General features: G+C 34.4%; 3 protein-coding genes across 8 annotated transcripts in view; 2 read left to right on the forward strand and 1 right to left on the reverse strand.

The window, feature by feature from the left end:
* Positions 1-2,380, reverse strand: part of LOC120352667 — an 82,471-nt gene extending 80,091 nt beyond the window's left edge. For both annotated transcript variants that reach the window (XM_039434324.1, XM_039434325.1), the window contains exon 1: positions 2,154-2,380. In XM_039434324.1, the coding sequence (XP_039290258.1) occupies positions 2,154-2,183 (30 nt within the window). In that variant the 5' untranslated portion in view covers positions 2,184-2,380. The remainder of the gene's footprint in view (positions 1-2,153) is intronic.
* The window catches only part of LOC120352670, a 290,323-nt gene that overhangs the window by 45,569 nt on the left and 226,812 nt on the right, over positions 1-17,942 (forward strand). The window lies entirely within an intron of this gene.
* Positions 8,793-12,918, forward strand: LOC120352668. 2 transcript variants are annotated; one of them, XM_039434331.1, is made up of 3 exons: positions 8,793-9,330; positions 11,138-11,252; positions 12,097-12,918. In XM_039434331.1, exons 2-3 carry the CDS (start codon positions 11,169-11,171, stop codon positions 12,409-12,411), a joined length of 399 nt encoding a protein of 132 aa, XP_039290265.1. In that variant the 5' UTR covers positions 8,793-9,330; positions 11,138-11,168; the 3' UTR covers positions 12,412-12,918. The 2 variants fall into 2 exon arrangements, with proteins under 2 accessions (XP_039290265.1, XP_039290264.1); XM_039434330.1 differs by having other exon boundaries at positions 8,793-11,252.

A 17,942-nucleotide genomic window follows, 5' to 3' on the forward strand; every position in this document is an offset into this window, starting at 1 on the left:
AACATAGCCCATCGCATTTTGAGTTTTTACTTTTTCTTTGTATTGCTTTATAGCCCTGCAAATTGTAGTCAAACTGTGTGTCTTCTGTAATCCATGACTCAGACAGTGCAATAACATGGAATTTGATATTCACATTACCAATATAATGCACCAATTCGTCAAAATTCTTGTTTATGCTTCTTATATTCGTGTGGAAAATGTTCAACTCCCCATCATATTGACTCCGCTCTTGAGGCTCAGAGGTAAAAAAATCATCAACTTCAATAGTATTATAATAACCCACAAGTTCATCATCATGTAAATCTGGAATATGAATTGACATTAAGCTGAGAAAACAGTTGCGATGAGAAAAAAAAACCATGAAAACCTATTTACGAAAAGACGTTGAAGAAAATAATAAAAATTTATTAAGAAAAGAGAAGTAGAAGGATAAGAAAATTTGATCAGAAAAAATTTGAAGTAGAAGGTGAGAACTAAACGCCCCCACCAGCCCGCCAGATAATAAAATAGAATATAGAAATTACTCGAAACGTTCATGCATTGATAAGATCCGATAGGAAATAGCTAGTTATCTAATCGCTCAAAATTTATAGTCTGCTGCACTTTCCAAGAAGAGAAGTGAAAGAGTATGCCAAACTTCAACCTACTAGGGTGAAATGAATAATTTATAAACAGGAATACAAAAAAACTACTACAATTAACTCATCAAGAAAACTGAAAAACTGACGAATAAACATCACTCTCCTCTTAAAACTGAAAGGTTGTCAAATGATATCTCGGATTTCATCTACCCTGTAATTGCAACACACTTCAAGACTCTAGAGAAGAAAAAATAATAATAAAAAAAAACTCTGTATCAATGCAGACAAAACACTCATAGTTAGAGGAAATCCTCATTATACACTAATTGAATTAATAAAACTAATTCTAAGTGTTCACTCACTTAACCACTCCTCCACTTATCCTCTCAGTGATTACTAATTCATCAGTATAAATCAATTTTGAAACTAATTCGACCGAATTGAATTACTGAAGTAAACTTGAATTAATAAAATAGACTTGGAAACAAAAATTTTGGTAAACTTTAAACACACCTTTCGCACTTCACACTGTAATCGAAAGAAAATATAGATAATATTGAAATTAAAATAATTAGAATCAAAAATTAAATAATGAATCAAAAACAAGTTCTAAAGTTTCTAGATCGAATAATTTTAGATATTTAAAATAACGCTTGCTTCAAAATGGTCAAGAAAACTACAAATAATAATCAAATTAGTATTTTGTAAAAACCAATGTGAATGCGAAATGCGAGTAAGACTATGTAACAGCAAACAATTCATACAAAGCAAAAGTTTCTAATAACTTTTCATCACACTTTCCCTTCATATTTTTAACTCCATATTATCTCTTCGTCCGTGTAGTTTTTGTGTAAAACAAAGGAAAATCCTACTGAAGTGAGGGATTGTTCTGAGGTACCGGGTCAGACTCTTTTATTCGATTATCATCGGTAGTCGCACATTTTACAAGCTTTTTGAGATCATCCTCACAAGCTATGATGTGAACCGCTGATTTATCCCGCGCTCGATCAATCCATAGATATTTATAGCCAAAGTCCCTTTGAAATTTCTTCGACATGTTGAAAAGCGTTCTCCTTCCTGGCGCCAGGGATTGATTAACGTAAATTGGCGAATTCGATTGAAGACCTAAATTAGCACATGTTAGATTTCTTTTGATTTTACGCATTTTTAGTAGTTCTTCCTTATCATATTTCCTAACAAATCATACTATTATGCCGGGGACACGCTCATTAATATTAGTATATCTAGGAATTGGCAAACGATGGCAAATGTCTATCATGTCTTCTTTTATAGGCCTATCCATATTCAGAGCCCTACCCACTTCTATTGTTTTTTGTAAAGTGTCTTCATTTTCGGATACAGGGACGCCATGAATTTCAACAGTGTTGGCCCTAGAATATTGTTGCAAGTCCTCTAATTTGATTGTTAGATCGTTTACTTTGCCTTTCAAAAACTTGTTTTCAGTTTGTAGAGATTCTATGCTATCATTTTGTTTCTTTGTTAACTCCATCTGCCTATTCAGAATGTCTGTATACTCATCTAATTTTTCATGACAAGTTTCGAGGGACTTACCAAGATCGTCCTCCAGTTTGCGTTGACCATTCAATATTTTATTTTCCAACTGTTTTAACATTTCCTTGAACGTTTTAACGCTGCACGCATCTGAAGCAATTAATATTGAATCCTCACTGTGTTTATCTGTTTTGACTGGAGTTGAGTCCGAAGCACTCCTCTGTAACCTTATTTCATTTACACATTCATCACACTTGTAAGGTTTTTTATTGAAAATATCCATATCCGACTCTCTGATGTTAGCACAGTTACCATGGAAGAACACGTGGCAAATTGAACACTGCAATTTAAATTTTGTCGATGATGAGACTACTTTATTACATTTACCACATGCACTCATTCTAATCAATATTGAAAGAAAACGAAAGAAAGAAACTTCACTTGAAATCCCGTTTCAAAACTATACTGCTCTGGCTTGAGCTGGCAGGTAAACGAAAACAGCTATCAGCAACTCATAGATAAGTCCGTCTCGTTCGACTGGCCGAACAATACTGACACTTTTAGATTCCAAATCGGAAAGAAAAAACATCGATTGAATCAATACACCCTGACTGTATATGGAATCTCATTAGTATGGGATTTAGTATAAACTAGTAGGTAACCCGTGCTTCGCAAGGGTCTATTTTAAAACTGCAAAATGAAAACTTGACGTAATAAAAATCGAAATTTGAAAATAGACCTATAACCATCCTCGGTTAATGAAGAGTCTATATGCAAAATTTCAAATTAATCAGTTGAGTATATTTCAGACGTGATGATGCGTCAAACATAATTCCCTATTCCTTACGTGTATAAGCCAGTTATTTCCTTTATTATAGTATAGAAAACTGAAGATTACATAATACTTGAAACCTCACAGAATCATATTGATTTTTCCAATACATCAATAAATTTTAGTTCGATTAGGATCCTCCTCAATTTGAATCAGGTAGCCTTTTGTTTTCCCAATTCCAAACAAAATACCTAAAATACTCGTTTCACTGGGAATTCGTGTCTGATAGTACATTATAACTGAAGAATATAAATTATTTCTTATTTTATTGTGATCTATTCATGTTTTTCTTATGAAATTCAATTATAGGCCTACAGCATGAAGACTATGTCCAATTCATTTGTACTGGTGGCAAAATTTTACATTAAAAATAATTATATGATAAAATCCAAGTTCAATAGTAATGAAAACAAATTCCTTCAAAAAATAATTGATAAGAATACGTTTCGAGAGAAAAATCAAGAACAAAAAAATGGGATACCTTGGGGATTCGAACCGAGGAACCATAAGCAGGCCTTTTACCGCTGCGCTACATATACGTTCATAAGTGTTAATCTTATAACCTGCTCATAAACAGACACACTTTGGGCTATGAAACTTCATGTAGCCTACGGTAGCATAGATGAATTTGAACATTAATTCTGAAAAATCTAGAATTAAAATTGAAATTTGGGCTTCCAGGTGCACGAGATTGATATTTTTAGAATCTATGTTCAAAATTTGGAGATCTAAATCATTCCCGTTTTTCCGGTATGCAATCCACAAGTTGACATGTTTTGATGCGAACAAAACAAACGAACAAACAAACAAACGAACACACGAACACACAAACAAACACAACCCTACTCTCTCTTATTATATAGATGACGTAAATTACATATCAGAGTTTGTGGACTCCGATGACTTAGATGTTATATATTCATCTGATTAATTGTAGCCAGGAAAGTATTCGATTCAGATGCCATCGATATCATGGTTGTTTATTACAATATCTTACTTATATTAATACTAAGATAGGTAAGTAAGATATCGATAATAAGGTAATGTATTCACACTATTTCACTAGAATTATATCTAGTCTTGCCCGGTTATTTATCTCCTGTGTTGATAATAAATGATCTCCATAGAGTAGAAAAATTTGTTAAGGTTACGTAGTTACCGATTGTTATTATTGATATCTCCACCCCCGCCTTACTCATCTACTTTTTTAGCAATGTTAGATTCTAGCCAATAATGACGAAAAATGGTATTGCAAATAAGATGATTGTGATCTATTCATCTTTTTCTTATAAATTCCAATGATACAGCATGAAACCTATGTCCATTTCATTTGTACTGGATGCAAAATTTTACGTTAAATAATTTATTCGATAAAATTTAAGTTCAATCGTAGTGAAAACTACTCCCTTCAAGAATAATTTATGATAATACGTGTCGAGGGAAAAAATTAAAAACAAAAACTTTGGAAGAATCGGGATTCGATATGAGAAACATTTGCTCCGATCCGAAGCCGAGTGCTCTACCACTACTCCATGGCTCTGTTCAAAATTAAATGCTAGCAATGTCTTGTAACAAGCTTATAGCCTCCATCGCATTATCCTTGATTATCCTATTTGAACATTAATTCTGAAAAATCTGGAAGGAGAATTGAAATTTGGGCTTCGAGGTGCACGAGATTGATACTTTTAGAAACTCTGGGCAAAATATGGAGATCTAAATCATTCCCGTTTTTCCCGTATGCAATCCACAAATTGACATGTTTTTATGCGAACAAACACAACCCTATACTCTCTCTTATTATAAACGAGATGAAGGAATTTCTAGAAACTTGTAATATACAGAAAATAAACCCCTTTATCCAATAAAAGGAAATAATGTTAACTTCATTGAGAAAAATGGGCATTCTGATAAGGAGAATGGGAAAAAGTTGAGTGGTATTTTCAAAACACAAATTGCAATGATGAAAGAGAATAGATACACAAAGGTTATGAGTGAAACAAGAATATTGAGAATAAGGAATAAGTTATTAATCTATCCTATGAGAACATAGGATAGATTATTCATGAGTGAGATTTATTCACTATTAAGATTTCTTGCTTTTAGTTTTCTCTTTTTTTTCCTCTCAATTTATCCAATTTGTAGCAAATTGATTTAGTAGTTTCCTTATAATTTTTAATTATCATTTAATTTCAAATTGTAATGTATATTGTTATTTCTATGTTACTCATCATCGTGGGTTAAATGGAAGAGGGGGCTTCTATTGCCTCAATTTCGCCCACATCACTTTTATTGTAAAGTGATGTGGAAATAATAATAAAAGAAATAATAAAAGTCATTTATCTATCTATCTATCTATCTATGAGAAGTCTGTACGCTGCAGTTGAGAGAAAATCTTCCCAAATTATAAAATGGGCCTTCATTATAAAGTAATGAGGAATCTTTTTATGAAAGTAGAAGCAAGAAAACTACAGTTTCACGCTTAATAAGGGAAACGTATATTATATTTTCCTGCAGTAATTCCTCACTCTTTTTTCATTGCAAGTAAAAATGAAACATATTTCTCTTCAACAATTTCGCCATCCTGCGTTTCTGACACCTTCCGATTTTCCAAGACTGTGTTATGAGGCGATAAACGAATGCAGTAATACTCACTTACTTGATGCTAGGAATGCTAGCTTCTAAATTGCCTCAGCGCTTTAAAAGAATTGTTTCCTGTCAAGCTGCACAATAAACTTCAAGATTTTCCAGCTAACGTCACTGTTTAATAAATGTTCACGCCAGCTCACCTTCTGTTGTCTCAACAATTTATTGTGGCTGTGAGCCAATGGAAAAAATCTTGGACAGGAGAAAATAGACCGAGATAACTAATTGGAGTGATTGACTCGAGGGAGGAAATAATCTCGAGATTATAATACCTGAGTCTTTTTTAAACTAGGATTTTACATGGACGAAAAAAAATGGCGAGGGGAATGTAGAGGAGAAGAAGATTTGCCATTAGTATTGAAATTTTATTCCTCATTCAATAATTATTCAGCCATTCATATTACAACCCTTGATCGCTGATTTATGAACATTTCTGTATATTAGAGAATTTATAATTAAATAGCATATAGATTGAGTTCGATTCGTGTCTATTGAGTTACCTTTATTACCGTTAAGCCAGTTACACACACACACACACACACACACACACACACACACACACACACACACACACACACACACACACACACACCACACACACACACACACACACACACACACACACACACACACACGCACATGGAGATTAGGGTTCTCTCTTCCTATTAAATTTTAAAATCATCAAGCCAAACCCCCTTTTAAATGTAAAATATTTGTAATTAATGTTTGATTATTTGTGAACTCAGTGTTGCTAAAGAGTTCTTAATCATAATCGGTTCCCATAAATATATTTTAATACTGAAAGAGATTTATAAGAAATCTGGACCACGCGCGAGCCCAGCAGAGATGAAAAGGACCTGCCTAATTAATTATTGGAAATAATTAATTTACTCTACAAGACCTTCAAGAGCATCAGTTTTGTGAGTGCAAAAAATTTGTCTTAAATGAGCTCATTTTTAAGGCCTTTATCAGTGAATTGGGGAATTAATTAAAGTGCTATATAAATTTATTCAAGTTTAAGAAATTCACAACGTGTCGACTATTATCATATAAGTTATAAAAACTATTTTATGAATTTATTGATTTTTGTAAGAAGCTTACTTCCATGCACGGCACAAACTCATAGAACCCTGAGATAATTGAATTGTTCTTTGTATTAATTATTATTTGCTCATTGATCAAAGTATGTCATGTTAAATCTACAGACCGAACAGGTTTTAAGTTGAAGAATTCTGAATTGACTTGAAGTCCACGTATCAGTATTAAATGCAAATTTATAATTTTTGAAGCTCACAACTGTGAATGCTATTGAGCCTTGTGATAATTATTCAAATCATAGAAAAAAATTTATTTAAAGAAAATTATAGATATAAGAATATTTTAAATATATTATTTTATGGGAATATATTTTATGTTTCATGTCAGCATACAAAATCTTAGAAGTTTTTATTATATCCTAACTCATCTCGTGATATACAGTTTGAGCTGTCTTGGTACCAGAAAATATTCTTTCAGCAGCACATAAAATAAGTGAATCAATCAATATTGATCTTATTAAGAGCATTCATTACTTATCATCCTTTGATGATAGTCATACTATTCCACCAGAAAAATCATATTGATAATTACATTAATAAGTATGCAGTATATCATATAAGGATCCAGAGAACTTCAAGAACTGGTGTTGTAAGTTCAAGAAATTTCAGAAGGGTAAGTTGGTGAGGGTAAGGGTAATTCATGACGAGCATTTTAAAAATCAACTAAAAAAAACCATAGTTTATCTTCATTATTCTTGATTGGATGCATGGTTACTGATAGTCAGTCGCCAACTATCTTTTTGATTTCCTTATTGGTATTCTTCCAGAACTTCATGGAAGCAGCGGTTAGAATTGTTAATCACCAATCATTGAACCTTGTGGTGATTAATTATATTTGGAAAATTCATGCGTCTACCACTGAGCTAGAGCTGCGGTCTGAACCCAGCATATTTGTGAGCCGGACGGCCTTTTTTGCAATTTATTTGCAAAATAGGGATTTTAGCAACTGCTCTTATAAATATCAAGAACACCACTTCACCTGTAAAGGATTTGCAATTTACCACTTTACACAATGTCACCCAACAAGTGGGGCAAAAATCTGCATCTTTACACAATGGCTTCACAACGTGGGACTCTATCACAAGAGATAACCCCCAGGAAGCACGTCTTTACACAATGGCACCACAAGCGTGAGGCATGATGAAAAGCTTACCTACTCAACCTTACTATCAATGCTAAATAGAATTATTGATAAAACTGAAAGCTGCAAGAAGTATTATCTGAAGTTGATTCAACAAGATATATCTGATGATCTATTTTAAGTTTCTGGATAAAATAATTGAGTTGCTCATCAAGTTGAAATTTTTTCAAGCTGCATAAATACAGACAAACTGTATCACACGAGTTTGATAACATAATTCTCAATAATAGAGAAAATTGGATGGGAATTTCCATAAAATTTATAGCAAAATTTTGATCTTGATCCTTGGATCTAAATATTGTATGCTGACCAGTCAATGAATTCTCATTATTGTTGAATTACAACTTTGCTTGGTTCTCTTATCACTTTAGATAATATGATACTCTTTATCACCAATAACATTCGGTTTTATTTGAGTGGTACTTTGACTAGGCTATCTTTCCTTTCTATTTTATAATTCTATTAAAGCTCAATAGTTCATTTCAAAAATATTTTGTGGTGTTAAATACCACGTGACATAATGCGCCCTCTGGTTTCTGATACAAAACGATAATTTGGGAGTATAATATAGTTTTATGATCCTGTTGGTTTTGGATCAGATATCATACAAGTTACAAAGCTTGCTAATAGATCTAATGAGAATTGTGTTTCCTAAAAGTTCAATAATAAATATAATAACAAATGAATTCAATTCGAATATATACGCCTTACATTGGTTAACCTCCTACTACATACAATATATAATTATAAATCATCTTCTCCTCTACACAAAACATGAACATCTTTTTTGGCTACTACCTCCGCCCTCAGCTGGAATCAATGCTTGGTAGCAACACGCCATCAAAGTAATTTGAACATTGGTGCAAAATCGTTGCCAACCTAACAACACTATAATTCTCAGGCTTGTAAAATCTAACATTTCTTTTTGTTTGATATCGTATTGTGGCTTGTATATTTGGTTTTTTCTTTCTTAATTAATATGGGCTTTATGTTCACACAATGAGTAATTTTAATAGCTAATCTTTGGTAATTTATTGATAAGAAATCCTTAGTCATTTAAAACACATAAAATTTGGCTTAGTATGCTTTGGTTGAACAATGCGGTTTTATAATTTGGCAGATAATTTTACTTATTTTCTCCCTTTGAGTAACACATTAATAATAATAATAAAGTATTTTTACAATATTTTCACATATAATTCACATTTTTATGACACTTGAAGTTTCAGGGGTAAGTTATTTTGATAGTTGGTGATTCATTAGGCATTGGCCACTGGTAATTCGTGACAGTGTACAATCGATTTGTTGGGTTCTTCATTGATTCATCTGTCGCCATTTTGCGATCTTTGATTTATACAGTAAGTTGGCTTTTAATTGGGATAATTATTATTCTATTGATTTGTGAGTGATGATAATGGTATAGATGGCTTCTAAATTTTCTATTTCTTTGTTTTTAGGCACTGGTTTCGCTGGTCAAAGTGGGCACTTGTCTGCTGGATAATTGCGTTGTTTGGTGTTTGTTAGGTATGTATTCAGTGAATGGTAAGGCAAGTGACAGTTCATCATAATATTATTATTTACCTCCTTATCTTTCAGTGTCTAGATAATATAGCTTGAGATTATAGGCATTGGACTTTGATTCTGTAAATAGTCTGGTGGTTCAGATGACCGATTCTCCATTAACTCTAAGATTTGGGATAGCCTAGAATATTTACTTGGTGTATCTTGAATTTTTCTGATTCTCAAATTATTATTGTAAATTCTATAATCCACTTTCTTAACATAAGTCACGCCCTCATTCATCATTACATTAATAATACATTCTTCAATCGACATCATAATCATACAAAAAATTACAACAAAATAGATCAACATACTTATTAAGCTCATAACATAACCTCCTAGTAAACAATAATCAGATATTCTTTCTTCCAATAAACAATTCATTCTTTCTTTCAATTTTATTGCACACAATTCATCTTTCAATAATTTCATATAATAATTCCTTTCTTTATTATCACAACCTTGTCTTGAATCTGTTATTAAATTTTCATTAATTTTAAGCATATTCCTTTTCTTTATTCCATAATTGCCATCACTACGGTAAGCTGCTTGCTTGAACCGTGTGTGCTTCGGGTGCATGTTAGTCCAATTATTCACTTCATCCTGGTGCCGGTACTCCTCTCTGCATGCTGCCTTCTTCCCGTGGTTGCCTGGTTTCTGTGCCTCTTTTTGGCGGTACTTGAATTTAGCATGAGGACGGTAACCTCTCTTCCTTGTTGCTTCCTCCAGTGGGCCTTCCTGTGTTGGGTTCCATGTCCCAATCTGACGTCGTCCTTTCGGTCACACTTTCTACTTGTCTTGTTGGCAGTTTGCCCCTTGAATTTAGTGTGCCGCGGGTGGATCCAATGATGCTTGGGTGGTGACTGCTCGAACCAGGTATGCTGTGGGGGTGTTGCATGCTGGTACACAGGTTCAGTGCATGGAAGCGGTATGTCATTTTCAGGTTTGGTTATTGGCAATTCTTCAATTATTTCTGTGTTGATGCTGCATGTAGTTTTCAGTAGTGGATTGGTTACTGGTGGTAGATCTTCGGGAGGGAATAGTAGGCTTAGTATAGGTTGCTTTTTACCGACTGAGTTTGATGCATGTTGACTTCTGTATTTGGTGGTGGGTTATTTGTATGTTGATTTTGGGTTGTTTTTGTTGTATGTGCTACCGTGTAAGATGTATTTGTTCTGTTATGATTTTGTTGTGTTTCACCTTGACTCTTGTGACCTCCATCACACTTATGATTATTCCCATTTAAACGATCTCTGCCATCATAATATGCTCCTTTATCCTGTTGTTTACCATTGTAATATTGGGATCTATTTCTGGAATTATTTTCCAATGATTGACCTCTGTTATTATTTTCGGTATATTTTGTATATCGAGTGTTTGCTCCGGCATTTGACATATGATTCTCACCATTATAATTTCTTCTGAAATGGTTGCTATTATGCTGAAGAGAATGATTGGGATTTCCTGAGTGATCGTTTACCTGACTTGATTCAGAAGTAACGGATTGGATACAATGTAAATGTTCTATCAGTTCTTTACAACTGGAAATGGAAGATACTGCCAGTGTCATGCGAACACGGAAGGGAAGCTTTTTGAATAGTATACTAGCTAGTGATGAGTCAGCTAGAGATTCGTCCAGTTGAGAATTCCTGTACATTACATTAGCTACAAATTCAGTATAAGAATGTCCGCCTCTATTATCATATGTGCATGATATGATCTCTGATAGTGCGTCCATCTGTTTACGTTTGCTCCAATATTGCTGCAGGAATTGGGAGAGGAAATCCTCCAGGCTCCTAATGTCTTGCACCCTGTTCTGGAAAAACATCAGCGGCTCGCCGAGTAATAAACTGGACAATTGGAATTGCCACACTAACCAAGAGGTGGGTATCAATTCTTGAATGGTCTTATTTGATCCATCCACAAATGGTCTGGGTTGCATGTGACGGTAGGAGTTATCAAATTTTCCAAGATTTTGAAAAGTTGATTGCCATTTACTAATTCAGTCGGCGTATAATGCATTTGACTGACTGGGATACTTTCCATGTGTGTCTCTATTCTGGAGACTCGTTCTCCATTTGCGGTCCATTTATCATTCATAGTTTTCCTATTCTCATTCACTTTGTCATACAATTCGGTTAGCTTCAACTGTTGTCCGCCTATGGTATTCTCCAACATGCTGTATCTCTCTTTTGATTTAGTCCCCTCCTCCGTTAAGCTTGCTATACATGTCTGCACGTTACTCTGTTCTCTGACTATCTTTACTATTTTCTTATTTTCTTCTATCTTTGATTCTATTTCACAGTTACTTCCCAATACTTTTTCCATTACAGTTCCTATGATAATGGTACCTAGCTCTTCACCTAATATGTCTAACTGTTTTCCTACTTCCCTGGGTACCTCATCCAACCGCTCATTTACCTGACAAGTGACTTCATCCATATGGGTTTCTAACTCTTTGATGACTGTAGATTGCATATCTATTTTAATGTCTATCATACTTCTCACTTCCTCTTTGAAGCTAGAAAATTTTTCATCCATAGCTTTGACATCCCGTCTGACCGTTTTGATATCTTCCTGTATAGCTTCTCGGGTTGTTTTCGCTTCTTCAGCTTGTCCTGCTAAGATTTGACTGAGCATGAGTTTGAATTCGTTTATAGAATCATTTGCCATGAGATTGGTAGCATAACCGACTGAGGAGTCTAATGTGGTGTTGCGCTTTTCTAGGTTGGTGGTGGCGGATGGTGGTTGACTGGCTACATGGGGCGGCGACTGGATAGCGGCGTTCCCTGTTTCTTCGGCGGTGTTTGGAGCGGTCTGCGGAGACGCCGGTACCGGATTGGACGCCCTCACTCCTTCATCTCCACCAGCTGGACTCTCATCGGAATTTATCGCATCGACGGCATTATCAATCCCAGTAGAAGACAATTGGGCCAGGTTTTGTGGGTCGATCAATTTCGCATATGCTGCTTCCTTCTCTCTCCCGTGGAGTCTCCGCTACATTGTCCCGGGGTTGGTGATCGGCCGGTGTCATGGTTGTAGGGTTTTGGGGATGGTCGCTAAAGTAGGAAATTTGCGAGTTAGCCGGCGACTGGTTCATGGTGACGATATGTATGGAATACTTCGAATAAGTTGTCAAGTGTACTACCAAATTTCAGTAATATTAAAGTGAACGTATTGACAGTGCCTATTTCGGATAAAATTGTGTGGTGTTAATAATTTCAAGTGTCATGTACATATATTACACAAAGACCATCTAAGTGATCCAGGTATGATAATACACATGGAGAAAATTACTACCAATATAGCTCTTAAAATTTTAGGTAGGGTCTTATCTTCCTTAATATCAATAATATTCTCATATTTAAAATAATCTATAATTTATTGATTTATGTAAGCTTACTTCCATGCACGGCACGAACTCATAGAACCCTGAGATAATTGAATTGTTCTTTGTATTAATTATTATTTGCTCATTGATCAAAGTATGTCATGTTAAATCTACAGACCGAACAGGTTTTAAGTTGTAGAATTCTGAATTGACTTGAAATCCACATATCAGTATTTAATGCAAATTTATAATTTTTAAAGCTCACAACTGTGAATGCTATTAAGCCTTGTGATAATTATTCAAATCATAGAAAAAAATTTATTTAAAGAAAATTATAGATATAAGAATATTTTAAATATATTATTTTATGGGAATATATTTTATGTTTTATGTCAGCATACAAAATCTTAGAAGTTTTTATTATATCCTAACTCATCTCGTGATATACAGTTTGAGCTGTCTTGGTACCAGAAAATATTCGTCAGCAGCACATAAAATAAGTGAATCAATCAATATTGATCTTATTAAGAGCATTCATTACTTATCATCCTTTGATGATAGTCATACTATTCCACCAGAAAAATCATATTGATAATTACATTAATAAGTACACAGTATATCATATAAGGATCCAGAGAACTTCAAGAACTGGCGTTGTAAGTTCAAAGGAATTTCAGAAGGGTAAGTTGGTGAATACCTGTATTCATGACGAGCATTTTAAAAATCAACTAGAAAAAACCATAGTTGATCTTCATTATTCTCGATTGGATGCATAGTTACTGATAGTCAGTCACCAACTATCTTTTTGATTTCCTTATTGGTATTCTTCCAGAACTTCACAGAAGCAGCAGTAAGAATTGTTAATCACCAATCATTGAACCTTGTGGTGATTAATCATATTTGGAAAATTCATGCGTCTACCACTGAGCTAGAGCTGCGGTCTGAACCCAGCATATTTGCGAGCCGGACGGCCTTAACTTTTTGCAAATTTATTTGCAAAATAGGGATTTTAGCAACTGCTCTTATAAATATCAAGAACACCGCATCACCTGTAAAGGATTTGCAATTCACCACTTTACACAATGTCACCAAACAAGTGGGGCAAAAATCTGCATCTTTACACAATGGCTTCACAACGTGGGACTCTATCACAAGAGATAACCCCCCAGGAAGCACGTCTATACAACACACACCACACACACACACACACACACACACACACACACACACCACACACACACCACACACACACACACCACACACCACACACACACACACACACACCACACACACACACACCACACACACACACACACACACACACACCACACACACACACACACCACACACACACACACACACACAACACACACACACACCACACACACACACACACACACACACACACACCACACACACACACACACACACACACACACACACACACACACACATCTATTTCTGGATGTACGAGTTTTTACCGTTCTTATAAATTCTAACAGATTAATAATGGAACTTGACAAACACAAATGATCACAACATAGTGTTTGTCAACTTATGTTCAATCTTATTGAATATTCATAAGGACGTCCAAAAATCGATCTGTGTATAACTAGACTTACCATATTCCTTTGATATTGATTCTCACCTGTCAACTTACATTTTCATCTTCAATGTCCACAGTCTCATCAATCGTGTTGTTTGGGATAATGATTGAATTTTGAGTGGTGTCACGTTTTTAGGTTTTTTTGATGAAGCTCAGAATGCAGTAGTTACACTGACACTGGGAGCACCCCTCTAGATTATAGAAGAATGCTGGAGAATTAAATCTGTAACACAAATTCAACTATAAAATCGATCGTAATCATTATTATAATTTGAAATTTGTTTTATCTGTTTTTTGGAAAGTTTTATTATCAATCTATCCAAATATGAAATTGTTCTATTTTGATTTGTGATTATGTGAAGATATTGGAATGGATTTGAACTATTATAATATGTGGACGATTCAAGACAAAATTTAGAAATAGAAAAAGTTTTGGGCAATAGCCTGACATATTGTGCAACTAGTGCGCAAAGTGACAGTTTGCTGCACCGAAAGAAACGTTTACGCACGAGCCGTAGGCGAGGGCGGAATGGTTTCTTGAGTGCAGCTGAGGAACTCTGCGCACGTATTTCACATTAAATTTCTTCTACAGTTACCATTGTATATGAAAAGTGGTTGATTATGGGTAAAATAATGGCTGAAATCCATCAAATGTTTGTCTGTATAATTTTTTTATTAATAACAACTTTAATTTATTTTAAACTTGATAATCCAATTGAAAATTGATAATCGAAAATTTATTCAAATTAAAAATTGAATTAATCCAATTAATTTAAGAATCCAATTAAATTAATTAATTAATTTAATTAATCCAATTAATTTGAGAATTTGAATAATTTTTAGTAAATCTTTATTTCTAAATAATTTTTCAACCAATCAATTTATGAATGAAAGAAATATCATTTGAAATAATGAATAATGAATAATTAATAATATTCAAAATGTATAATTTAATGAGTTCTCATTTTTATTTATTTGAAAATCAGAAAAAATATATAGAACAGATTCGCAATCAAAATACACGCCAACAATGTCAACAGCTGATTGGGATGGCTGCAAGATAAAACGCAAAGTAAGAGTAGGCAAAGTAATACTTTGCGCACTAGAGCGGAAAAGTGATTCTTTGCGTTCTGTAGTAAGTGCAGGAATATTCACTTTTCAAGGTAACTGTAGGAAAAAATATTCTCATAGTTACAATCAAAGACCAACTCATAACTCAGAACTCATTTATCAAATAATCTTAACAGGAAGTGTTCAGGAGATCTGTTATTGTGAATGCTTCATAAGCTGCTGTAAAGTAATTTATCGATCGGAGACAGATTTTAATTTTGCATAAATTTTCTGTAATTCCTGATTCACTATTATTACAGTGAAGCAGAAAAACGTACGCATAAAGAGATATATTTGATAAGGAATACACTTCTTACAGACCCAAACAGTATACATCATAAACAGTGAGCATCGTCCTCCCACATAAATCGTAGATGGATGTGTCATATAATGATTTCATTCCCCACAAGTCGCGTTTAACACTTTACTTCACCATTTCATCGGTTTTATCGAATTTTGACAACATGGTGCATGAAACTTGATGATCGGTATGCACACGTTCATAACTGCCACATTACACAGTTTTACATGATGATCATGAATTTGTCAATCCTCAATCGATGCAATACATTAAAACATTATTGATAGTTCAAAACAACAATGATGTGTGCTAGAAAAGAGATTTTCCATTCAGAGTTTTGCAGCCTTATATTACAAGAAGTTATTCAGTTCTCTTACTTGGATTAATGATCAATGAAACTATTATATTGTAACTTTGTTAAAATAGAGATTCTAATCAAAGTCTACCAAAACTGAATGGAGGATATGGATATTCGAAGCTTAATTGATTATAACCATAGTCTTTCAAAACTAAATAAATTTGATTCAAAAGTCGATTAAAAATAATTCATACAATACACCATCACTGCTGTTTCATTTTATCGATTACAGCATCGTTCTGATGCACAATACTAGCGGATAATAGCTCACAGCTCATGTGAAGAGAATAAATGAGAGCTTTTGTTGATTTTTCTCTCCATCCCGATGAGTAGCATCCTGGTTTCAATCGTCGGTTGATAAGGTTGATTGAAAATGTCGATCATGAGCTGCAGGCTGCAGAGCTCCACCGATGCACAAGTACACGCCGAACAGGAAGCGATTGACAGCGCAAACAATAGGCTTAAAATCTGACAAGCTATTTTAGAAAAAGTTTCGATAAACCACAGCTGCTGCTGTTAATCCAAAACGAAATTCACGGCTGCAACTCTCATTTGGTGGACGGAAGCGAAGCCAGGCTTCATGAAACCTGGATCAATATCCAATTTAGCACCGGCCTGTCAGCTTCATCGGTTAAGAGCTTGATGATAAGTTTATACGATCTCACGAAGCTTCATTTAATCTCTTGATAACTTTGATACGAATTTCGTAAAAGTTTGATCGTGTTGCCGGGATATGATGGTGATATTTAATCACGGAAGCTATTTCAGTATACCGATCGGAAAGTTGATCAATCCAATTAGCTATCGAATGATTCATCTTAAACTGTCAGCATTGATCGAATGACAAGCATACATGTTATTGATAAGTAATGCTGACAGTATTTATCAACAGTGCTTGATTGGAAATTAAAACTTTCAATAAATTCACTCGGAAAGTTGTGGAATTATCAATTACTCATCTATCAACACTCAATCAGTCTCTGAGTGCTTCGTTTGTGATAGCTGTTGCATTGGAATTATCATAATCAGTTATCTGAGCTCAACAACGCTCGATAAAATTTGAAATTTGTGTGCTTCACTTGATAGGTCCCAACTCAAACCGTACGAACTGAATGAAATGAGCTTTGATTCCATTAGCTGCTTCAGATCAAGTACTCATTATTCATCAACCGTGAAGTTGATGAAATCTTGACTTCAACAGTGAAGTTCGAGGGTCTTGCAAAAATTTTGGAGACATGCTGCTACAAAATAGAACCCATCTAGCTCGAGAATAAGGGAGTCGATGTCCTTGAAAATCTGAGTACTGCACCGAGTGCCCATATTCACAGTGCTTCCTTCCTTCAGAATTTCCCATCAGTATTCCGTTGTTACACTATTCACTGTAGAGCTGAAAAAGAAAATGTCGTTATTAATTCTTTGTTAAATAGATTTCATTTTCATGATAAAAGAACTCTGCTCAATGTTTAATGATTGGGTGTCTAGTTAAGTTGACTCTAGTTAATTAAACATGAAACAGTATTCTGACATTATGAAGTATAATGGCACACTTGTAAAGTTATTCTCATCAGTACTATACAAATTCTAGTAAAAGAAAATCCCTAAATTCTCTAACTTTTTCGGCTTTTGACTACACAATAGTTAATGCCATTTTTGTGCTGGTGTGACATTCCCACTGGTTTTTCATGAGGGAAATGCCCACATGAACTCTAGGCTTGAACGTGAATGGACGTACAGTTTTATGTGGGTTTAGAATCACCAGGAAGCGATTCTACAACTAATGATTCATGTTCGGATGAGTTGGCTCAATCGGTCACCGTTCCGCTTGATTTTGATTGTAACAGAAAAATAAGGGTACAATTTCAGGGTT

This window comes from Nilaparvata lugens, chromosome 8 (assembly GCF_014356525.2).
Source record: "Nilaparvata lugens isolate BPH chromosome 8, ASM1435652v1, whole genome shotgun sequence".
In the NCBI taxonomy this organism is placed as follows: Eukaryota; Metazoa; Arthropoda; class Insecta; order Hemiptera; family Delphacidae; genus Nilaparvata; species Nilaparvata lugens.